Genomic DNA, 25,885 nt, shown 5'->3' on the forward strand with positions numbered 1-25,885 from the left:
TAACAAACTAGTTTACTTAAACAGATAAGACTCAGAGATATTGGAAATAAACCAGTAGTTACCAGTGGGGAGAGGGGCGGGGGAGGGGCAAGATAGGGGTAAGTGTTGAAGGGTCCAAACTATTGGCGTTCCCGTCATGGCGTAGCGGAAATGAATCTGACTAGGAACCTTGAGGTTGTGGGTTTGATCACTGGATTCACTCAGTGGGTTAAGGATCTGGCATTGTCACATGAGTGAGTTGTAGTGTAGGTCGCAGACATGGCTCGGGCCCTGTGTTGCTGTGGTTGTGCTGTAGGCCAGCAGCTGTAGTCCAATTCGACCCCTAGCCTGGGAACCTCCAATATGCCGTGGGTGTGGCCCTAAAAAAAAGCAAAAAAAAAGAAAAAAAAAAGAAAAAAAACCAACAAACTTATGGTATAAAATAAATAAATGATGAGGATATATTGTACAACATGGGGAAGATGGCCAATATTTTATAATAACTATAAGTGAAGTATAACCTTTAAAAATTGTGATCACTATTTTGAACATCTGTAACTTTTATAATATTGTACATCTATATTTCAATTAAAAATTATTTAAAAAAGGGATGAGTTTGATCTTTAGATAAAGACACAAAAGGAAATGTATGCAAGATGTATTGGATGGAAGTGGTAAAACAGAAGGTTGTTGCGTCTTTGTGTATTAATAGCGAACACGGGTCTATTTACACTTTGTATCTGCATGTGTGAGGGATTATCTGGATGTAAGCATAACCAACCTGTAATTTGTACAGTCTCTGAGGAGCAGAAGTGAGAAGATGTGTAAATTCTCAGGATGAAAGGCATATTTTACGTTCTATTTCTTATTTTCTTGTTCAGTTTTTAAAATGTATATTTTACTCTTACACTTGGCAAAAGACTAGGAAATCATACAGTAGTACGTTTTAGGCATATTTTCATCAATATTTAAAGTAATGTATTTGAGTGGCTGATGTATATCTGGAAAAGGTGGGTTTCAAGAATGATTTATAGCCTTGACAATTCTATGCAAGTAAATCTTTTTGTTTTATAAGGAGACCATAATGCAAGACATTATCATATTGAACTGCTGCTGTGTTCTTTAATGGTATGATAAACAGACGCATAGTTCACAAACCCATCTAGCATCCTGTTTTATGCTGGATGGGTTTGTTACTTTTTAGGGAATGTCTGTGCACTAACATCAGTTTTCAAGGGTACACTTGTGAGGAGAATTGACACTGTTCTCTCTTTAACCTTTTAGAAAAGCTCAAGAGGAGAATAAGAAAATAGTGCTAGCTGGATGTGTTCCTCAAGCCCAGCCTCGTCAGGACTACCTGAAAGGACTGAGCATCATAGGGGTAAGCTTATACCTGATGGGAAAAAAGAAAATTTAACATCTTATTTTTTTTAGTCTTTTGTCTTTTTGCCATTTCTTGGGCCGCTCCCATGGCATATGGAGGTTCCCAGGCTAGGAGTCAAATCGGAGCCATAGCCGCTGGCCTACGCCAGAGCCACAGCAACGTGGGATCCTTAACCCATTGAGCAAGGCCAGGGATTGAACCTGCAACTTCATGGTTCCTAGTCGGATTTATTAACCACTGCTCCACGACGGGAACTCTTAAGAAAATTTAACATCTTAAAACATGTAGTGGCTCCACATTTTATTTTCTATTTTTAGGTTATCTGTAAGCTATATTACACTTATGGCTGTCCTTAGCATGCTTTCTCTGTTGCCACTGGACCTTCGTCATGCCATGTAACTTTTGAACCTAGTGCAAAAACATGTGCTAGGTTCTCTCACAGTAAAAAGCCCTGGTATGCATTTACATCCATGAATTGTAACCGGGTCTTTGTCTACCTGTCCAGCACTCTCTTCACAACATAGAATATAGATGCCTTTTGTGGGATGTCCCACTTTGGTCATACTCATCCCCACGTCTTGGCTTCATGGGTACCCATTGTGTTAAGCCTGCCCTGCCCACTTTGGGCAGGCCTTAAGTCTCCTGTCAGCATTTAACAGAGTTATAATTTGGGAGTTAACTGACGTTGTTTATTGAATAAAGCCCTCCTCTCTTTTCAGTTAGCTTCATGATGACAACTTTTCAGTCCTTTTTAAAATTCTCACCACGTTTCTCCAGCCTTTCCCACAATGCCTAACACACAGTAGGCGCTCTTTCAGGCAGTGTCTGGTGGCTGACTCAATGAAAGATTCTTCCTGTTGTACTTTTGTTGTTGGCGTGCTTCTTTCCCCACTGGGCAGTGAGTTCTGTGAAGTTAGAGACTACCACTACTGTCTTATTCTTTGTGGCCATCGCTGTTCACACTTGCCCAGAGGTAGGTAGTGCTCAGGCAGTATTTATTGACCAATTGATGGTGCTTCATCCCTCCACCATTCTGCTAAATCCGGGCTCATGGTGCTCAGTAATGATCTTTTAATGAGGCTTTATTAATTAAAAATAACTATTGCATTTGGAGTGGATAAGCAATGAGATCCTGCTGTTATAGCACAGGGAACTATATCTAGTCACTTGTGATGGAACCTGATGGGGGATTATGTGAGAAAAAGAATATATGTATGTATGGATGACTGGGTCACTTTGCTGTACAGCAGAAATTGTAAATCAACTATTATATATATATATATACACACACCGTATACTCATAGGCAAAAATTATGTGAATAATCGGCACTTGAATTGAGACTTATTGGAATTTTTCTATTTGATGTTCTATTGATAGGTTCTCACACTGTAGTCTCGATATAATGAACTTGTTTTCTGCTATAAAGTCCTTGCCCCAGTGGCAAATTTAATAATCTTTAAACAAACATTCTCATGTTAAACAAACAGATCCTGAATGTTTGGGAACTTTAGTTTGTTTTTACCACTTGTCTGTTTACATTTTGATTTCTCTTGGTTGAAGGAATGAAATGAATATGGACTCCTGAGTTATCTTTTCATGTCAGACTAACATTCTCCATAAACATAATCCTGCTGTGTTAGGGAAATAGGAAACTCGTTAGAATTCTCTTTTAGAGATGGAGTGTGGTAAAAGCTTGGAATTCATCTTTGAGTTCATCTCAAGGAATTAAGTTACCAGAATAGTAGACTTTCTGTGGCATGGCAAAAGCCTCTTCTCTATGTTCGTTATGGTAACATTTCCCTGAACTGCACTGTCTGCTGTGAAGAGCTTAGTACACGTGAGGATGTTGAGGAGCTTCTAAAGATAGCGTAAGAGAGGATGTGCCGTGCAGGTGATACGGAAGATATTTCCAAGGACGGCGTAAACTCATGGGCGTAGCAGATAAACATTTTTTCCCGTTTAATCTAGCACCCTTTTTGTTCGGTCATTTTGTCTCATTTTATTTATTTTATTTTTTATTTTTTAATTGTATGGCTGTTCCCATGGTATATGGAAGTCCCAGGTCAGGGGTTTGAATCCGAGCCACAGCTGCGACCTACACCACAGCTTCTGGCAATGCTGGGTCCTTCAACCCACTGTGCCAGGCTGCGGATCAAATCTGCCCTCTGCAGTGACCCAGGCTGCCAAAGTCAGATTCTTCTTTTTTACTCTTGTTTTTTTTTTTTTTTTTTTTTCCCCTTTTGGTCTTTAAGGACTGCAACTGTGGCATATGGAAGTTCCCAGGTGAGGGGTCTAATTGGAGATGCAGCTGTTGGCTTATACCATAGCCATAGCAATACAGGTTCTGAGCTGCATCTGTGACCTCCACCACAGCTCATGGCAATGCTGGATCCTTAACCCAGTGAGGGAGGCCAGGGATCAAACCCTTGTCCTCATGGATACTGGTCAGGTTTTTAATCCATTGAGCCACAATAGTAACTCCTTATTCTCCTTTTTTGGCCTCCTTGCAGCATATGGAATTCCCAGGCCAGGAATCAGATCTGAGCCTTAGCTGTGTTATAGCTGTGGCAGTGTCAGATCCTTTAACCCCCTGTGAGGGGCCAGGGATCAAATCTGCATCCTGGCACTGCAGAGAGGCTGCCAATCCCATTGTGCCACAGCGGGAACTCCTGAAGTTGGATTCTTAACCCACTGTGCCATGGTGGAAACTCCTGTCTTAGTTTATTACTGTTAAAATTCTTTAGATTTATTTAGCTGTTTTATAAATGGAGATATAATATGTTTGAAAAAGTGAATAGAAAGACAATTCATAATCCTCTCACCCCAGCATACTAATTATGACTTTGCTTATCCCCTTCAGACTTTTAACCTCTGCATATCTTACTTAATTCGAATCTCAGAACTATTTCGTGTTCTTATTTTTCCATGAGATTTTCTTCTGTGAGCTCTTTAACCATTTTAAATTCTGTGTTAATATTCTACTGAAGGGTATACTGTGAGTTATTTAACTGTCCTTAATTGTTAGATATAAGTGGTTTTCTAATTTTTAGGAACAACATATGATGCAGTAATGCTTGTGAAGGGCTTTTCATTTTATTTTTATATATATTTTTTGCTTTTTAGGGCCACACCTGTGGCATATGCAGATTCCCAGGCTAGGGGTCGAATTGGAGCCACAGCTGCCTGCCTATGCCACAGCCACAGCAATGCCAGATCCGAGCCTCATCTGTGACCTACACCACAGCTCATGGCAACTCTGGATTCTTAACCCACTGAGCGAGGCCAGGGATTGAACCCGCAACCTCATGGCTCCTAGTTGGATTCATTTCCACTGTGCTATGACGGGGACTCCTTTTTTTTGTTTTTTGTTTTTTTCCTTTTCATTTTTTTTTTGGTCTTTTTGCTATTTCTTTGGGCCGCTCCCGAGGCAGATGGAGGTTCCCAGGCTAGGGGTCCAATCGGAGCTGTAGCCATTGGCCTATGCCAGAGCCACAGCAACGCGGGATCCGAGCCGCGTCTGCAACCTGCACCACAGCTCATGGCAACGCTAGATCGTTAACCCACTGAGCAAGGGCAGGGACCGAACCCGCAAGCTCATGGTTCCTAGTCGGATTCGTTAACCACTGCGCCACGACGGGAACTCCTCCTTTTCATTTTAAATTTAAGATCAGTATGTTGTGAAAAGTTTCCACGGTAGAAATGTACTATCAATAACAGCATTTCTGAGTTGTAATTTAATTATATCTTCAGCATTTAATGGTGTTATTAAAGTATGAAATTATTCTTTGTCAGTAGTCATTTTATTATGGAGCATTTTGATCTGTGGCAGCTATATATGATATCTATCATAACTGACTACTTTTATTTTTTACTTTCTTTCTTGGTTGCATGCACAGCATTTGGAAGTTCCTGGGCCACGGATCAAATCTGAGCTACAGCTGCAACCTATGCCACAGCTGCAGCAACACCAGATCCTTAACCCACCACACCTGGCTGGGGATCGAACCTGTGCTGCCAGAGAGACAACGCCAGATCCTTAACCTGCTGTGCCACAGTGAGAACTCCATAACTGATTCTTTATGTAGAAAAATTATGTCCAGGAGAACTGAAAATTTTGGGGAAAAAATGTGGAGGGTAACCGTAATCATCTGTATTTGGCATTTGGAGAGATCTTTTTCTGAACAGAATGGCTGAAGTGCTGCAAAATCAGAAACCTTCTGAGATACAGTGAGTGAATTATATCAGCTTACACAAAGAAAAAACAATTTTGAAGTGTAAAAAAAAAAAATGAAGATGTGTAAATTTAGTGGCTTGAGAAACTTTTTAGGAGGATGTTTAGAATTATATTGCACTCCTTATTTACAGACTTTGTGAAAACCGTTATTCCTTCAGAGGTTTTCCCCTATGGAACTTCTGTGACATAGGGCGTTCATAGAGGTGGAAGGGAGATGAGCTGGAACTGCCTTCTTTGCTTTCACCTCCTGCTGGGATTTGTCTGTGTCACCCCACAGTACAGGATGCGTCAGTTCTGTTGACCAAGTGATGGACGTAAAAAGTTGCCATTAGGTGGTGAGCAAGGTACTTCCTGCCACCTTAGTCCAAAAGCCATACTGTCCCATGTTTGCAGGTGCTCCTGGAGTGAACATTTAAGAAGATATTTAATAAGGAAGTATGATATTATTACCCTTGTTACATGTTAATTTGCACTCATGTCAACCTTTAGAAATGGAGCATGTAATTTATTTCCATAATCAGAGATAGCAGTGTGGTGAGGTCTCATAGTACTAAGTGGATTGACTCCTGGGCTTTTTATTATCTTCTGTCTTAATGTCTCCTGAGTCTACTTGCAAAGAATATTATTTGTGTGGTGGTGCACAGAAAAAAAAAAATAATGGAATATCAAAACCAGAAATAAAACCAATCAACATCTGGGTCCAAAGAACTGGCTTTGTTGGCAGCAATCTCTATGCTTCGGCCATCCTGGTTTTTTTCTCGGTGGAAGAGGAGAAAGAACAGATTTGAAAACTTAAATGTCTTGGATAAAAAGATTTTTTTTTTAATGAAAGCTTTTTTACTAGCATGATTAAATGAAGTATAGCTTATATCTAGAATATAAATTTATAAAAACAAATTTATAGGTAATAAGTGTAGAATCAAGATCTTTTTCATTTTGATGGTATTTTGAAACATTTTACCTTACAGTGAAGATTTTCATTTTTCTGTTGACAAGTATGTATGATTAACGGTTCATCTTGGAGTTAGTTTCCATGCACTGTTACTTTTTTTTTTTTAAATCACTGCTGTTATTTGTTTACCTTGGTTACTCTGTGTCTAGCTGCAGATGGTTCCAAGATCTTGTGACCATACCCATTGAATGGTACTTTGCTTCTCTTTAGTTTTTTTTTTTGGCAGGAAGGTTTCTTTTAGATTAGTCAACCAGAAAGGATGTTCTCTGGTAGCAAAAAAGAATACTAGACTTCAGAAGTCAGAAAGCCGGGCATTAAACCCCAGGGCTGACACATCATTCTTTTTTCTTTTTATTCAACTAGTACTTATGAGTACCTGGTAGCTGCTGTTGCAGTTGCTAGGAATGCAGCAGTATATAAAAATCACCAAAGACCCCTGTCCTCAAGGAGACTACATTCCATTTCTCGGGGAGAGAAATCTGGTTTGAGCCTAAAATATCTTCAGCCTCCTGGCAATGTGGTGGGATGGGTCCCTAGATAACAGGGAGACTGATTTGTTGGGAATTTTGCTCTAAGGCTCAAGGAAATACACTCTGTGCCCATCAGCTAGGCTTGTGTTAGGAAAGAGGGCTGAGATAATACGTATTTGCTTGAGTTCTTCTTCTTCTTCTTTTTTTTTTTTTCTTTTTTCTTTTTTAGGGCCGTACCTTTGGCATATGGAAATTCCAAGGCTAGTGGTTGGATCAGAGCTGCAGCTGCTGGTCTACGCCACAGACTTCGACCTACGCGGCAGCTTGTAGCAATGCTGATCCTTAACCCACTTGAGTGAGGCCAGGGATAGAACCTACATCCTCATGGCTACCAGTCTGGGTCTTACGTGTCTGAGCCACAATGGTAACTCCTTGAGTTTTTCTTAAGGTAGTGCTGTTTCTCAATTCTTGTCATTTAGTTGCTATTAATAGACATGACATTTGTTAGGAAGTTTAGTTTTTATTCTGTTTCATGAAAGCATGTTTATAAAATTATACCTTTTGTGTAGATTTTCTATGCTAATAAAGACTGCATCTTAACTTGGTCTTGGTATTGAGTCATTAGGCTTATCTTTGTATGATATCTCTAGAAATTCTGAATAAATTGTGAATTAATAAACAGGTTGTAACATTTTAAACATGCAGTTCAAAGCAGAATATACAGTTTGATGTTGAAAATTTGTAAATGACAAAACTTCCTGATGTGCCAGCTGGGAGCCCTGCAGGCAGGTGCAAATTTTCTTTGGAGAGCCGAACAAAAATGTGGTTTAACACAGGTGTCCACTTATCTCAGGGGCTATTACCAGGTTGATTTGCAGTGCTTTAAACATCTTTTCAGGCAGGCTGCTTTAATCCTGCGAAGTCAGACAGCACGATGACTATTTCACATGTGAATGCTAATTTTGAAAATTATGTGTATAAATCGGCATTTGAAAGAGGATACATTTAAGGATATTTCTAGTATGTACTCTCTTACAGAAGGTAAAAGATTCATGAAATGGAACTATGTCTCAGTAATGGTGGCATCGATGTTGAGAGCAAAACTTGAAAAAATAGTCCTTTTCCTGCTTGTCTCTGCTTCATGTCTTCTGATACTTCTTTTTGTCATATTCTGCCTTTTTACCTTTAATTATCAAAATGGCAGTATCGTAACAGAATGACCTGTGGATTTAAAAGTTGTTCATTTTTGTCTCTTGCTAGATCTGTTGTTTTTACTTTTCCATGGCCTCTTCTAATTTTATTTGTATGTGTACATATTTTTCACCTACTGAATTATAAAAAAGCAGTGCACCATAGTAGTAAGAACATGGATTCAGGGGTTAGGTTCCATAGGTTCGTGTCCCTGCTTTACTTCTTATTAGCTGTGTGACTTTGTACAAGTTAACTTCTCTGTGCCTCAGTTTGTTCATCTGTAGTATGGAGACAATAATGGAACTTAATTTGAAGTTTTGTTAGGGATAAAGTGTTTAATACATATAATGTGCTTAGCGTGGTCCCTGGCACATAGTCTTGTTGTGTTAGCTTTTTTTTTTTTTTTCATTTTTGGCCACTCTGTGGCATATGCATTTCCCATGCCAGGGATCAGATCCAAGCCACAGTTGTGACCTAAGCCGCAGCTGCAGCAATGCTGGATCCTTAACCCACTGTGCCAGGGTGGGGATTTGACCCATGTCTTAGTGCTCACAGAGGCCACCCATCCTGTTGAGCCGCAGGGGAAACTCCATACCTTTCTTACTAGTGGATTTAACACTGATTACAAATATATGCCTGGGGCGAAACTATTTACTAGAGATAAAGAGATAACAAACTTGTTTCTTCCCTGAAGACAGTGAAATCTGAAGAGAGATAATTATGACGAATAGGCACAGGGATAATGTCCTGTGGACACACAGAGGTTGAAGCCATTCTTGAATTGAGTTTCAGAGGCTGAGCAGTAGCTTGATGAATGGAAAAAGATAAAGGGCTTTTTTTTTTTTTTTTTCTTTTTTGGCCGCCCTATGGCATATGGTATTCCTGTGGCAGGGATCCTATTGAGCTGCAGTTACAACCTAAGCTGCAGCTGTGGCAACCCAATGTGCCGGGCTGGGGATTGAACCTGCATCCCAGCACTCTCAAGACGCCACCAGTCCCGTTGTGCCACAGCAGGATCTCCAAGAAAGGTCTTTTGAGCAGAGGCAATAACATATCTAAGGCAAAGCATGTGTGGTTACGGGTGCCTGGAAGGGAAAAAGGATAGCAGAAAGTGCATCCGGATTTGAATGTAAGTTGGAGGCGGTAATTTTAAGACGTGTAGTTTGGGGTAGTGGAGATGAGTGGTAAATAGGGTGGAAAGAAGGAGTTTGCATTCAATGGAATATTTAAGACAGAATCAGCAGGATAGGGTGAGAGACTCTGGTTGGGGTAAGATTGTGTGAAAAGGTAAGGGTTAGAAGCAATACAGTCTAGTGGTTATTGCTATGTGACTTTTATTCATTACATGTTAATTATTTCTAGTATTTTTTTGACATGCACCCATGGCATATGGAGATTCCCAGGCTAGGGGTCAAATTGGAACTGTAGCTGCTGGCCTACACCACAGCCACAGCAATTCAGGGTCCGAGCTGTGTCTGCAAGCTGCACCACAGCTCACGGCAACACCGGATCCTTAACCCACTGAATAAGGCCGGGGTTTGAGCCTGCGTCCTCATGGATGCTAGTCAGACTTGTTAACCACTGAGCCACAACAGGAACTCCACACACAGCTATTTCTTAAGATCCTCTGCTTTTAAGGACTCACTTGAATAGATTGGGCCCATCTGGATAATCGAGATTAATCTCATTATCTCAATATCTTTAATCTTAATAACATCTGTAAATTCCATTTTCCATGGAAGGTAACTCATTCTCTGGTTTTCGGGATCAGAATTGAATATCTTTGAGAGGGCTTTTTTTTTTTTTTTTCTTTTTCTTTTTCTTTGCCACAACCTCAACACATGGAATTTCCCAGGCTACGGGTCGAATCGTAGCTACAGCTGCCAGCCTACACCATGGCCACAGCAATACAAGATCCGAGCTGTGATTTGTCTGTGACTTACACCACAGCTCAAGGCAATGTCAGATCCTTAACCCACTGAGCTGAGGCTAGGGATTGAACCTGCATCCTCCTGGATACCAGTCAGATTGGTTTCCACTGCACCATAGTGGGAACTGTTGAGGGGCCATTATTCTGCCTGCCATATGCAACATTATTAGTAGATATTTTGCATCTGTAATGTGTATTTCTGTTTCATTTGTGATATGACTATTTTCAACTCTAGTATTACTTTATAAATTTTTTTTCTTTATAACATCTTACTATTTAATATGGTTATAATATTCTAACGCCCCAGAAAATGTTTCTCTATAGAGTTTAGCATGTTGCATTTTTTTATGGTTAAAGATCCCCCCCCCCACACACACACAAAGTTTCATAGGCATTTTAATTGGATTTAAGAGGAGAAAGTTCCTGGTACTGAGCCTCGTTTTGCTGCCGTCCATGTAGCCTGGTCTCAGCTTTCAACGAGTAATTTTTATCTCTTAGTGTTCGTCACTCACTGGTACCATTAAGGCAGAAAACGTTTTTAGTGGTGTGTGGAATGTGCTGCCATAGGACTTGTAATGAAAGGGCTGTTTCTACCTCTGGAAGAGGATTTTTCTTAATGAAGAGATGAAAGAAGATGGAATTAGACTGGCAGATGAGAAAGGTTTGTTCAAAAGTTTAAACCACATGTAGCATGCAATGCTCTTTGGTGCAGTTCATTAGCAAACTTGTTTATGGGCTTGTGAGTTCAAGAAATCTTTCTTCCAGTAGAGTTAACTGGTGACTGCTCTGGACTTCCCCAAATCTAAGAGATTGGAAATTGAGCTCTCCTCCAATACATTTATAGAGGTAGGGACTTTCCTTAACAGCTTAAAGAAAAGTTTTATAGAGAGAAAAATATTTTTTTACAGAGAAGTCAGTATTGACCTGCCAAGTGCTGGTTATTGGATAAAACTATTATAGTAAAGGTGAAATTTTGAACATATATTTAATGGAAAAGGCTTTTTATAATACAGTTCTTAACAGGAAAAGGCTTTTTTTTTTTCTTTTAAAGATTGATAGAGTTTTTAGGAGGCTTTACAATTTTAGTCTGCTATTTCCTAATTAGAATGATAATGACAGGATGTCCTAGTTTACTTATATATTTATATGCCATCAAAATTAGGAGAGCTAATGAGAGAGTTCCTCTGTATCTGTGTTGATGTGTATCTAGAATGTATTAACCTTCATTACTCCTGAAAAGATTTGAAGTGTCTTGGGATAAAATCAAGAGATAATAATTAAAAAAAATTAGCCAAATTCGTGTAGCATGAAAAAGACACACCAAGTCATGGAGAAATGTGAATAGTCTTTGCATAGTTTTCAGTAGAATTAGCCTGGATGATGCTATTGAAATTGTTCTATTAATCCTACAATCCTTTCCTTTTGTAGGTAGAACAAAATCTAAACAGCGTAGCATGAGCTACAAAGTCTCATGTAATCTTTGTCCTCTAATTATCTGACCTCATCTCCTACCTCGGTGCCTCTCATTCGCCATTCTTTCTGTCTCTCAGCCCTTGTGTGTACTCTTCCCTTTGGAGGTTCGCATTGATGCTTCTGTCTCATGGTTCAGGTCCCAGCATTAATGCTGACTGTTCAGAGGTTTGCCTGGACCACTGTAACATAATTGCTCTCTCCACCTCCAGCCATTCCCAGGTTCTACTGTCTTCATAGCATCTATCGTGATTAGGAAATGAACATTTCTGTTTGTTTACCTGTTTGTTTGCCCCAACTAGACTGTAAGTTCCATGAAGCAAGGACTGGGTTTTTTTTCACCATTATGCCCCCAGTGCCTGGAACAGTCGTAGTTGGTTGGTGCTTCATAGATAGTTGTCAAGTGAATGCATGCATGGCATTGGTGATTTAACAGGGCAGTTTGGGGGAATAGTTGTTGACTGAGTCACTTGAAAGTCCAGGTTCACTTGGATAGCTTTTTGTGATTATGAAGTAATGATCTCTGTGTGTAAAGGAAGAGGGGAAGTCATGAAATACACTCCCTCTGTGCCATTCCTAGATAAGATAAACTGAGAGTATTTGCAAGAATTTAGCAGGATATCCTCTGCCTTAGTTCCCTCAGCCTAGGAAATAACAATAAGCATCTATTGCCAAGGAGTGTTGTGAGGATTCAAAGTGATGGTGCTTAGAGCACATTAACACAGAGCTTAGGGCGTGGTAATTGTTCCAGAAATGTTAACTATCATGGTGTTATTACTAGTCAGTAACTTATCTAGTTGCTGTTTGCTCAGAAAAGAGGATATTTCAGGTGGATACTAAAGCAGAGCCTCTGACTACAGGATGCTATCAGTTTGTTCCCTGACTTGCCCTTTGCATTTTTTTTTTTTTTTTTAGCCTAGTTGGCAAAATTGTTTGAGGTGTGTATTCATTTCCTAGAGCTGCCTTAACAAATCACTGCAAACTGGGTGGCTCTCTTAGCCATACTCTAAACATGCACTTTCCAGTATGGTTGCCAATAGCCACAGATGATTATTTGAATTAATTAAAATTAAAATTCAGTTCCTCAGTCACAGGCACATTTCAAGTACGTAGTAACCACATATGGTTGGCGGCTACCATGTTGGACAGCCCAGCATGTAAACATTTCCGTCCCTGTAGAAAGGTCTCTTGGCTAGCACTGCTCTAAACAATTAGGAAACTCCAGAATAGCTCTTTTATTTGCTTTAGGTGACTTTTGCATGGGTTGGTTTCTTCAATATGCGTTTAGTTATAAATTTGGAGTATTTCATAATAGCTGAATAAAATATTTTTATGGGTTTCTTTTAGAAGTTCTGCAGCAGAATGACTCATTAATATTATTTATGAATTGTTTATTCACCAGCTCCTTTCTTCATTGTCAAGAACATATGGAGTCAGTAATAGAACATACTGCATGTCTTTTTTTTCCTGTATATTTATAACTAAGTGCCTGAAGGACATAAGATACTGTTTTATTTATTTTATTTGAATTATATGCCAGAGACTAAGCTCTTGTGTATTCAGGGCTACAATTTATAGTATTAATTAAGAACAGCTTTCCTTTTCTCCCCAGAATGAATTCAATGTAGTCTTCATTCCTGTATGGGAATCCTGAGTTTGTTCTCACTCATGACTGTTTTTTCTTCTCCCCGACCTCCCACCCACCTAACCTCTCTCCCTCCTCCCTTAATTTCCCCTCCCCGACTCTCCTTTTTGTTTCTTTGCCATCTCCTCCTCTTTCCTTTTTTCTTCTACCATTTCCTCTAGTGACTCCTTACTAGAAATGGGAACGACACAACATTTTCTTTAAAGCATTTAATGAACAGCTTCTCCTTTGCTTTTTTTGTAATCAATTGCTTTCTTCCTTTTTCTTAAAATTTAGTAGAAGCTTCCTTTTGAAGTCCTGGAGTTTCCCCACACCACTCAGTGATTGCTTTTCAGATATAGGCAATATCTATTCTTCTGCTGTAAGAGCAAGTGTGATAATCACGTACTTTTTAAAAATCAGAGGGTATATTTTCAGCAGTATACATTTAAGTAGATTCGATGTGACCAGTAGGGTAAACGAAAATCTTTATGTCTTCAACACTGACACACTTAAACTTTTATTTTGACATCATTTCACACTCACAGAAAAGTTGCAAAAATAATTAATGTCGGGAATTGCCGCTGTGGAGCAGCGGAAACAAATCCGACTAGTGTCCATGCGGATATGGGTTCCATCCCTCACCTCGCTCAGTGGGTTGGGGATCTGCCGTGAGCTGTGGTGTAGGTTGCAGATGCAGCTCAGATCTGGTGTTGCTGTGGCTGTGGTATAGGCTGGCAGCTGTAGCTCCCATTCGACTCCTAGCCTGGGAACTTCCATATGCTGAGGATGTGGCCCTAAAGAAAAAAAAATAACTTCTACCATTTACCCAGATTCCCCAACTATTAGTGTTTATACATACCTATTTTTTCCAATCCTTTTGGTAGTGAGATATAAATATGATGCCCTTTACTTTTAAATATCCTTATGTTTAGAAGTTCCCATTGTGTCTCAGCTGGTTAAGGACTCGATGATGTCTCTGTGAGGACATGGGTCTGATCCTGGGCCTCGTTCCTTGGGTTTAGGATCTGGCGTAGGTTGCATATGCTGCTTGGATCTGGTGTTGCCATGGCTGTGACGTAGGACCGAGTGCAGCTCTGATTCGCCCTCTGGCCCTGGAACTTCCATATGCTGTAGTTAGTGTGCACATCTTACTCAGGTCTTGTTAAATGTCCCAGTAACGTCCTTTATAAGAAAAGATCCCAGATCCGTTGCATTGACTTGTCAGGTCACTTAAGTCTCCTTTAATTGGAACATTTCCTCAGTTGTTCCTTGAGTTTCATGACCTTTTCATTAGAACATTTAACCACCCTTAACTTTTTTTATGGGGGAGGGGTAGTGATACTAACAGCCTTCTTAAGATGTAATTCAAACCCCATACAGTTCTTCCATTTAAAATGTGTAATTCGGTGGCTTTTAGTATATTCACAGAGTTATGTGACTATCACTACAATTGGTTTTTTTTTTTCTTTTTGCTTTTTAGGGCCACACCTGTGGCATGGAAGTTCCCAGGCCAGAGGTCAAATTGCAGCTGTATCTGCCAGCCTATGCCACAGCAGCATGGGGGATCTGAGCCATGTCTGTGACCTACACTTCAGCTCATAGCAACACCAGATCCTTAACCACTGAGTGAGGCCAGGGAGCAAACCCACATCCTCATGGAAACTAGTTGGGTTCTTACCCTACTGAGCCACCACGGGAGCTCCCATTACAATCAATTTTAAAACAATTTCATCACACTAAAAAGAAACATAGTACTCCTTAGCAATCCCTCTCATTTCTTTCACTACCTGTCCATAGGTAGTCACGAATATACTTTGTCTCTGAGGATTTCCCAGTTCTGGTTATTTCATATGTGTGGAATCAAATAATACTTTTCTTTTTTTGCCTCTGGCCTCTTTCCTTTAGAATAATGCTTTAGCATTATTACTGCTTCATTCTCCTTTATGATTCACTGATAATTCCTTGTATGACTGTACCACCTTTTCTTTATCTGTTCATCAGCAGTTGGGACTTGGGCTGTTTCTACCTTTTGTATATTATAAATAATGCTATGACTTTGTGTGCAATGCTGTGTCTGTGTGTGGACCTATGTTCTCAGTTCTCTTGGGTATACACCTAGAATTGGAATTGCTGGATCATACGGTTTAACAGTTTGAGGACCTGCCAGAGTGGTTTCCAAAGCAGCAGCACCATTTAATTACATTCCCACTAACAATGTGATGGGGTACCAATTTCTCCATATTCTTGCCCACGCTTGTTACTGTCTGTCTTTTATTTGTTGTTGTTGTTGTTGTTGTTGCTATTTCTTGGGCCGCTCCCGCGGCATATGGAGGTTCCCAGGCTAGGGGTTGAATCGGAGCTGTAGCCACCGGCCTACGCCAGAGCCACAGCAACGCGGGATCCAAGCCGCGTCTGCGACCTACACCACAGCTCACGGCAACGCCGGATCCTTAACCCAGTGAGCAAGGGCAGGGACCGAACCCGCAACCTCATGGTTCCTAGTTGGATTCGTTAACCACTGCGCCACGACGGGAACTCCTGTCTGTCTTTTTGATTATAGCCATCCCAGTGGGTAGGAAGTAATGTCTCATATGGTTAAATACAAGTAACATAAAATTTACTGTCTTCGGAGTGCCCCTTGTGGTTCAGCAGGTTATGAGCCCTACTAGTATCTATGAGGATGCAGCTTCGATCCCTTGCCTCGCTCAGTGGGTTAAGGATCCAGTGTTGCTGTGAGCTGTGGTGTAGATCACAGACGTGGCTCTGATCCAGCATTGTTCTGGCTGTGTGTAGGCCAGCAACTGTGGCAACTGTGGCAACTGCAACTCCCATTCAACCCTTAGCCTGGGAACTTCCATATGCCGCAGGTGCAGCCCTAAGAAGGAAAAAGAAAGGATATTTACACTGCTGTGCAAAGATCACCACCATCCATCTCCAGAATGCTTTCATCTTTTCAAACTGAAAATTTATGAACATTACGTAATAATTCCCTGTTGCTGCCATTGTGGTTTTAAGTTGCATTCTGTGGTTGGCTAATGAAGTTGAACATCTTTTCATGTGCTTATTGGCCATTCATATATACTCCTTGGAGAAGTGTCTTTTCAGATCTTTTGCCATTTTTTATTTTCAATATTTTATTGATGTATAGTTGACTTACAGTGTTGTGTTAGTTTTAGGTGTACAGCAAAGTGAATCAGTTATACATGTACATATATCCAGTCTTTCTGAGATTCTTTCCCATATAGATGATTAGAGAATATTGAGTTCCCTGGACTGTACAGTAGGTCCTTGTTAGTTATCTGTCTTATATGTGATAGTGTGTATATGTTAGTATGTGTGAACATGTTCATTTTAAGTGGTTTATTTGTCTTTTTATTGAGTTGGAGGAGTGCTTTATATATTTTAGATTTGGGTCTCCTATCAGGTATATGATTTGCAAATTTTCTCCCATTTTTTATGTTGTTTTGTTATTTTCTTGGTAGTGTCCTTTGATGCACCAAGAGGTTCTAATTTGGATGATGTTCAGTTTGCCCTTCTTCTTTCATTGCTCATGCTTTTGATGTAATATTAAGAAAACAGAGTTTTATACGGAGTTCATCTAGATTTATGGCTGTGTTTTCTTCCAAGAATTTTATAGTTTTAGCCTACCCTCAAGTTTTTAACCTTTGAGTTGCTCCCTCTGCATACTGCTCTGACTCTCATCCACGGGCACTGCTTCTTATTCATTCCATGTGTTGAGATTGGGTGAAGTTCTCCCTTTGAATTATTTTATCTCCAACTGCAGAAGAAAGCATTTTTGTTTTGGTTTCATCATTGCATTATTTCATATTGTTCTTTTATTCCGTCCTGATATGTTGGTCATTCACCTACATTCACCGGGAAATTTGATCAACTCTCCCTTATCCTACCCAAGATTCTAATGTGGTGGGGAGTTCAAGTGTCCATATGTATTGTCTCACCAACTCTCTAACCTCTGACTTTATTACTTCTTAGCTCCACTGATTATCACCTTTATCTTGTTTCAACAACTTGTTCTCATGACTGCGTCTTGGACCTTGCTAGTCTTCACACATACTCAGTGCCAATGTCTGTACTGTTATAACCTCCTATTCTCTTCTCTCTTTCTCTCACTCTCCTCCTCCCTCCCTCTTTCCTACCGTCCCTTCCTTCCTTCCTTCCTCCAACTCCAAGCCACTTTATTTCTCCTTCCTGGCTCTTCTTCTTTCTCTGTCTAAGTTTCACCTTAGCCAAAATGCAGAGTTAATTGCCTTTTTTCCATATCCTTCGAGTTCATCCTATAAATCTCGAAGTGGAGTTTTCCGGACTTCTGAGCCTTCCTGGCATATGCTAGATGTTTAATAAATGATGAGTGAATGAATGATTGATGGAGTGAACAGACCTTGGAGCAGTCCATTTAACTGTTGAGTCTTCCATGAGAACTGCTGGGCCCTGAGAAAAATTACATGGTGGAGTCACTGTTAAAAATTCATGGTATATAATTTCAACTGGTATCTCAATACTGTCTGGCAGTTTTTACACATTTCCAGTCTTCACGTCTTTTAACGGGTTAAACTTTTAGTAGGTATTTTAAACATCAGCTGTTCTTTATTAACAATATGCTTTCTCACTTATAGCAGATGAAATTGCTTCTTGCTTCACTGAGAAAAGTTGAGGCCACGAGATGGGAGACTTGCTTGATAACCTCCCTGACTTCAACGAGAGTGCTCTTACCTGTTTCCCTGTTTCCGAGGAAGATGACTTGTCCCCGCTCCCATTCTGGGCTTGTGTCTCTACCTGTGTTTTGGATTTTAACCCTCTCTACCTCCTGAGGAACCTAGCTCCATGACTTATTTCTTTTGTTGTCAATTCCTTTCTGTCTATGGCCTTTTTCCCCTTAGCCTGTAAACTTTAAAAAAGGAAAGACAGGATTAAATATACCAGCACACTTATGCTTTTTTTTTTTTTTTTTTTTTACTACCAGGAGTCCTCTTCCTCTTCATTCTACCCAGCTTTTTGTAAGATTTGTTTGTATCAGCTATGACCATTTTCTTATTTATGATTGATTAATGCTGAACTATCTCCCAAGTTCATTAGCCGCCCCCCCCCCTTATTGTAAGATAAGGCATACCCATTTTAGTCTTTATGTTACTTGTTATTTCTGTAGAGACACTGTTGTCTACTTCTTCCTCTTTGAACTGTTATCCTTGCTTTGAATGTATTCTATAAGGAGGTCATGTGGATTCTCTTAATAAAACCAGAGCCTAATGGCTCCAGTGGTTCTGGTGGACATGGACATATCCATCTACAGTTAGGTGAGATTTACTTTGCCTTTGACAACTTCTCAATAATTATTGCTACTGCTACTATCTTGCTGAACTGAGTGGTCACAGGCAGAGCTGCATTCAAATATATTCTCACAAATCTTCCTTTATTTCTGTAAGGCCAAAGGAGTACTTCAAAGAGATTTGCCATTGCATTTTTTTGGGACTGCATCTGTGGCATACAAAAATTCCTGAGCCAGGGATGGAACCTGTGCTATGGAGGCAGCCAGAGCCACAGCAGTGACAACTGCCTGATCCTTAACCTACTGAACCAGCAGGGAATTTTTTTTTTTTTTTTGTCTTTTTGCCATTTCTAAGGCCACTCCCTCGGCATATGGAGGTTCCCAGGCTAGGGGTCTAATTGGAGCTGTAGCCGCCAGCCTACGCCAGAGCTACAGCAATGCGGGATCTGAGCTGCGTCTGCACCTACACCACAGCTCACGGCAACGCCGGATCCTTAACCCACTAAGCAAGGCTAGGGATCAAACCCATAACCTCATGGTTCCTAGTCGGATTTGTTAACCATTGTGGCAAGACGGGAACTCCAATAAAATGTTTTTAAAAGATTCTTTTTGTCTCAGCTGAGTTCATTGTAATGTTGTATAACAATGAAAGATTAGGAATAACAAAAATGTCCATCAAGAGGATAATAAAGAATGTATTATGTTATTATGTATGTATGAGGTACTAGGCACTTAGTAAAATGAAACAGACCTATATATATTGATATAAAGAAAAAAGTTGGAGTTCTGTCATGGCTCAGTGGTTAACGAATCCGACTAGGAACCATGAGGTTGTGGGTTTGATGCCTGGCCTTGCCCAGTGGGTTAAGGATCTGGCATTGCCGTGAGCTGTGGTGTAGGTTGCACACCTGGCTCAGATCTGGTGTTGCTGTAGCTCTGGCGTAGGCCAGTGGCTTCAGCTCCTATTAGACCCCTAGGCTGGGAACCTCCATATGCCGCGGATGCGGCCCTAGAAAAAGACCAAAAAAAAAAAAAGTCAAGGGGCGGGCCTATTATTTTATCTGTCATAATTCGTTAAGGAAAAAACCCTATGGAACATGACTAGGTATAAATGTTTAACACTAGAAAGTACCTTGGTATCTACCCATCAAGCCATTATGAATGATTTCATCTGAGGAGTGGAAATGGAGAATGTTATGACTTTATTTCTTTTTATATTTCTATTTTGTGATAAAACAGTAATGATATTGAGGATTGTAAAAGTAGAAGGAATATCAACTTTTTACCTATTCTTACTCGTCTTCCTCTCCTTCCTCTAGCTTCTTGGACTACAATCTTTGCTTTTTTCATTTTCCTTCTAAACTCTAGCCACTCTAACTCAATCTCTTAGTGAACGTCTATCTTAATCCTGTTTATCCCTCGGGAGTCACCTTTGGTTCCCTGAGATGCATTCCTGGATTACTCGGATATATTTTATTACCTTCCCTCTGTGTTCCCATGGCACCCTGGGAAATCTGTCTTAGTCACTGGTGTCTAGGGCAGGAGCTGTTATTTGATTTTGTATTCTGTGAACCTGAGCAGAGTACCGTGCACATGGTAGAAATTCATTAAAAGGCATTTCGGTGTTAAAATAATAAAGCATAAAATTTAGAGTAGATCTTCTTAATACCGGCAGGTCCTTTTGTGCAGGTTGTCATATTTTGCTATTTTTCTTGAAGCTCTGTGTGAAGAGACATGTTTTAATTAAATTTCAGTTTATATCTCAGGATGTGTTGAGTTTATATTGATAGGCTATCCTAACAGAACTCCAGGCAATTTATTTAAATATGATTTATTTAACATGATTTCTTTAATTATAATTGGAGAACAGGAGAATGATAATTTCATACTTCATTGTAACCCAAAACAATGCAGGATATTTTGTATAATATCTCCAAGTGCATTAATTAAAGAAAACCTGCATTTATGTGCTTTGAAAATGTGTTATGTTGAATCAAGCAGAAGGATAAACAAAAATTAATGTTTCTTCATGTAAATTGCTTGTTTAACAGTTTGTTTTCTTTTTAGGTTCAACAGATAGATCGAGTGGTAGAAGTTGTGGAGGAAACAATTAAAGGTAATTGGTGAAAGTGAGATAAGCACATTATATATTATTTGAACTGTATTATAAAAATACTACTTAGGTAACATTTGCTAAGCATTTTTATGAAAGTTATCGTTGGTCAAAATCATAAAATTTTGTCCTTGACTGCTTTGTGCCTTGACCATTCCAATATAGGAGGCATATACTTGGTTGGCTTATAAATGAGGTCAAGTCATAGTCTTTTTAAAAAAAAAAAATCTTATTTTTATTTTAGTGTAAAATAGCTTTAGTTTGAAGTTCAGATCAGGAAGACAATTTAATCAATTTTAGAATAAAGGTATGCTTCTATTTGCATTGTTTTTCTTGGGATATAATTGACATTTTATGTTTTTATATCACATAATCATTTGTAGCTATCCTTTCTGAAAGTACTTTTAACAGTAGTATTCAATTTTTCTTTTTCTTTCTTTCTTTTTTTTTTTTTTTTGCTTTTTAGGGCCATACCTGCAGCATATGGAGGTTCCCAGGGTAGGGGTCTAATTGGAGTTGTTGCCGCCGGCCTCTGCCACAGCCACACAATGCCAGATCTGAGCCGCATCTGCGACCTACACCACACTCACGGCAACGCCGGATCTTTAACCTACTCAGCAAGGCCAGGGATCGAACCCGCAACCTCATGGGTTCAACCTAGTTGAATTTGTTTCTTCCGTGCCATGACAGAAACTCCAGTATTCAATTTTGTTTCTTCTCCTTGTATAATTTTTGTAGTTACACCAGAAAGTAGAATTATGCTTTGACTGCTTCATTAGCCAGTGTTCCTTGAAACAGATTTTTATTGAAGCCACTGAAGAATAAACAATTCTTAATTCTGTGGGTTAATGTTAAAATATTTATTGTCTACTCTTCTGTTAGAGTAGTACAAATGAAAACTGATGAAATGATACTAAAATAAGTTAAATGGATTAAGGTTCTCACTTAATTTTTTTTTTTTGTCTTTTTGCTATTTCTTGGGCCGCTCCCGCGGTATATGGAGGTTCCCAGGCTAGGGGACTAATCGGAGCCGTAGCCTCTGGCCTATGCCAGAGCCACAGCAACGCGGGATCCGAGCCGCGTTTGCAACCTACACCACAGCTCATGGCAACGCCGGATCCTTAACCCACTGAGCAAGGGGGGACCGAACCCTCAACCTCATGGTTCCTAGTTGGATTGTTAACCATTGCGCCACGACGGGAACTCCCTCACTTAAATTTTTAACCATTTTGTTGTAAATGGGAATTTTGTGTTTAAAAAATGATCTATTCCACCAAGTTGAGATTTTTTTTTTTTAACCACATGCTTTTCCTGCTGGCTTGTATTTACTCTCTTCCACATACTTTTATTCATTAATTTTGGATCTTTGATTTATTAGATGACCACAGAATATGAAAACTTGAGAATATACCTATCTATAGACTATAGAATATAGTCTTCATGAAATGCCAAAATAAAATATTATGGTTAAAAATTGTAGCAGTGGAGTTCCCGTTGTGGTGCAGTGGTTAACGAATCCGACCATGAGGTTTCGGGTTCGGTCCCTGCCCTTGCTCAGTGAGTTAACGATCGGCGTTGCCGTGAGCTGTGGTGTAGGTTGCAGATGCGGCTCGGATCCCGCGTTGCTGTGGCTCTGGCATAGGCTGGCAGCTACAGCTCCGATTCAACCCCTAGCCTGGGAACCTCAATATGCCGAGAGAGTGGCCCTAGAAATGACCAAAAACAAAAAAAAAGAAAAATTGTAGCAGTGATAATTTTGATTTTTTTTTTTTTTTAAACTATGCCCCAACCCCATCTTGGAGGGTCTAGAAGTACTAGCATTTTTATGCTGTCAATCATAGTGTGGCAGGCACCATGGTAAGCACAGAGTAAGTCATTTAATTTTACAGCAGTACTGTGAGGTGAAGTGAGTCTCTCTATTTTCCTCATTTTTCAGATGAGGAAGTTGACGTAGGGCCATTCAGGTAGTATGTTAAGTGGCAGAGTTGGAATCTGAATCTAGGCAGTCTGACTCTGACGCTGTGCTCTTAAATTTGACACTCCATTCGCATCCCATTATGACTGCTCTGCTCGCTGCCAGTGGAGAATCTTTGCCTTAATGGTTGTTCAGTTGACCTTCTTAAAGCAGTGCTTTGGGATGCTTGAGGGTACTGTTGCTTGAGTACCAGGCATATACCAGCTCTAAATATTTTTTTAAAAAATTAATGACTGTGGGTTTTGAGATGGAAATGCTATAAAATCGGGTCGTGATGATCATTGTGCAACTATAAATGTAATAAAATTCATTGACTAATTTAAAAAAATAAACTCGGAACTTGAAAAAAAATTTTAGCAATGAAGATCACATAGGATATGATGACTTTCTTGATGCAACACCAAAAGGTACAATCCATGAACGAAATAATAGATGAGCTGAACCTCATTAAAATTAAAATCTTTTGCTCCGCAAAAGACAACATCAAGAGAATGGAAAGACAAGTCACACGCTAGAAGAAAATATTTGCAAAATATGTATCTGATGAAGAACTATTACCTGAAATATACAAATAACTTAAAACCCAACACTAAGAAAATAAACAACTTGATTAAAAAATGGGCCATGACCTTATCAGAAAACTCCCCAAAGAAGATATACAGGTGGAAAATAAGCATATGAAAATATGTTGCACCATATGGCATCAGAGATACTACCAACCAGTGTCTTTCTTCCAAGAGCGAACTCATTAGCACAGATTCAGATGTGCTTGAAAGAGGCGTAATAATAACGAAAGATGCTCCTCTCTCTCAGGAAAGCCTGAGAGTTTTAGGAGATCTGTATCAGGAACCAGGGATGGTGACCAAATATGTACTTCTTATATCACAATGTCACAGAAGGCCTGTCGCCTCCAGTGTAGGTTAATTATGGATAGCTTCCCACTGAAGAGATTTGCCTAAGTGGATTCATTGGAGAGATTGAGTTGGATTTAATTGTGATAGTCTACAGCAAGAGATGAGTTGAAGATGAAGTTGATATGGATGTTCATTGGCTGGTTGGTTTGAGGTTGGGAAGGCTGAAGAATTACATTTTAGGGATGCAACAATTTTAGAGATGGAAGAAATAATTTTGGTAGATGTCCTTAGTTTGCAGATAAGGAAGCTGATCCAGGAAGGGGTTAAGTGACTCATATGAGATCTCCGGGTTAATGGAGACCTGGGCCTATTGGTGAAATTCCCGTTCTTCACTTTCTGTTGCCAATACTTCATTTAGACAGCACAAATTAGTGGTCTTTGTAGTGGTTAACTGCTTCTTGGTTGTCTTTTGGTAAGTTAACTTTTCTTAGACTCAGTTTTCTTAGTTTAAAATGGAGAGGATAAGACTTTTTTGAGGTACCTTGGCTATATTAAGGGAAAATCATGTTAATATTTCTTGATTACCTCCTTGATACTACCTCCTAATACTTAGGCTGCTGGAATAATCTATCTGATCTTTGATAGCAGTGACTCTCTTTTCAATCAGACCGTATATATGGCTCTAATTATCTGGGATGATTTTATTCCTGCTTGTGGTTGCCTGTTACCTACCAGAGTAACTTGTGACTTCTACCTCAGTATACCACTTTCACTGTTTCTTCTGTTAATTCCATATATACACCTGGACTGTTTGATGTGTCTTGTGTTTTATTTGCCATTTGCTTCATGTTCATTTGGGATCTTACACAGAAGGAGATAAATCCTCTTTGCCCTCCAGATTCATTCTCCATGCTTCTCCACCTTGATGTGTGTCCATGCAGGCAGACCTTTGTGGACTTCATCAGCTGGATACTTTCTCCAGTTAGAGGTTGGAGCTGTGACTGGAGCCTGAGACAGAATTTGTTCCCCTGTCTCACTCCCTCTTTCCCTGCTCATCCTAGACTGGTTGAGTTCCTTACCAGAAGGTCATAGCTCATGTCAGGTGGCCCTCTCTATTCATCTGTTTCTCCAGGTTCCTATAACTCCCTTTCCTTGCCTTTTTCAGTCCCAGAGATGAAAACAACACCCCACAGTTGCTAGCCTGAGACTATTGGATTGTCTCTTGTTGGTTTTCCTAACCTTGCCAAGTTTTAGTAAATAGTCCCTTTATTAAAATCTCTTCAATTATGCAGTGTGCCATCTGCTTTGCTGGGACCCTGATTGATAAATGCTCCATGGAGAAGAAGGCTCTGCCCAGAAGGCCAGATGGAAAACAGCCTTTCTAGGGGATTTTGCTGTAACTCTCTTGTTTCCACATTTGATTCGTGTTAGGCTCTCTTCATATGTCTTCCTTGAAGGCAGTTTGCACATACAGCCTCTGCCACAGTGTGTTTGCATTCTTCTCATGTTATCTAAGTAATGTTTTAGAAAACGTATTAATATGATACATTGGTGATAAAAATATTTATATTTATTATAGTTACAATAAAACCATACAAAGTATATGCCATTTATATATGTTGGAGCAAAATGGACAATTTAAGTTCATCTGAATAAGTTCTCATTCTTTTGTTTGTGGCCTGAAAATCCCATCCATTTAAAGCATTTCCTTTAGGAGAGACCATATTATAATGATTTTAGGATTTTCTTTTGTATTATCTTGATAGTTCAACAAGATATATAATTAAATCTAAGGGAAGAAGGACAGTGTTTAAAGGATTCACATTTTTTTTCTTTAAAAAATACTCATATATATCTTAGTCTTCATTTACATGGTCATTAAGGATTTTTGTTGTTGTTGTTTGTTTTTTGTTATAAAAGCTTTGAAGGAAATATAAATCTGGAGATTTCTTCTGATATATGTGTATGAAGTCCTCTAAACAAAAAAAATCCTTAAAAGAAATTCTTGTCTTTCTAAAAGAGTCTAACAGGTGACTTAAGACAAGTGATTGCAAATAAATTTTGTGTATTGAAAATAGAAAATGTTTTTACTGTTAAGTCATGCTTCTTCTCTAGTCAGTCTCTAATAAAGGAGGCCTCTGTTGTTTTAGTATGTGTGCTGGTATTTCATTTAGTCTAATTCCAGATGCCTCCAGTGTTGGGAATTCAGGGCTTTCCCAATATGGTACAATCTGCAAGTTTAATTGATTTTCCATTTCCAACTTCTCAGTAATTGATGTGATCTTGGATTTGGCTGACCTAAATTCCCAGGGTACTTCACAAACAACTCTTTCTTATTTAACACATTGCTATTAATCTTCACTCTGTCAGAATTTTAAAGTATAAACTCTTTGTAAATTGAGACTACAAGACAGAACTATT

General features: G+C 39.4%; 1 protein-coding gene across 8 annotated transcripts in view; it reads left to right on the forward strand.

Moving 5' to 3' along the window:
* CDKAL1 (CDK5 regulatory subunit associated protein 1 like 1) overlaps positions 1-25,885 on the forward strand; it is a 654,131-nt gene that overhangs the window by 169,642 nt on the left and 458,604 nt on the right. For all 8 annotated transcript variants that reach the window (XM_047795483.1, XM_047795484.1, XM_047795482.1 and 5 more), the window contains exons 6-7: positions 1,264-1,360; positions 20,590-20,638. In XM_047795483.1, coding sequence (XP_047651439.1) covers positions 1,264-1,360; positions 20,590-20,638 — 146 coding nt within the window. The remainder of the gene's footprint in view (positions 1-1,263; positions 1,361-20,589; positions 20,639-25,885) is intronic.

Source organism: Phacochoerus africanus, chromosome 9 (genome assembly GCF_016906955.1).
Source record: "Phacochoerus africanus isolate WHEZ1 chromosome 9, ROS_Pafr_v1, whole genome shotgun sequence".
NCBI classification, from domain to species: domain Eukaryota; kingdom Metazoa; phylum Chordata; class Mammalia; order Artiodactyla; family Suidae; genus Phacochoerus; species Phacochoerus africanus.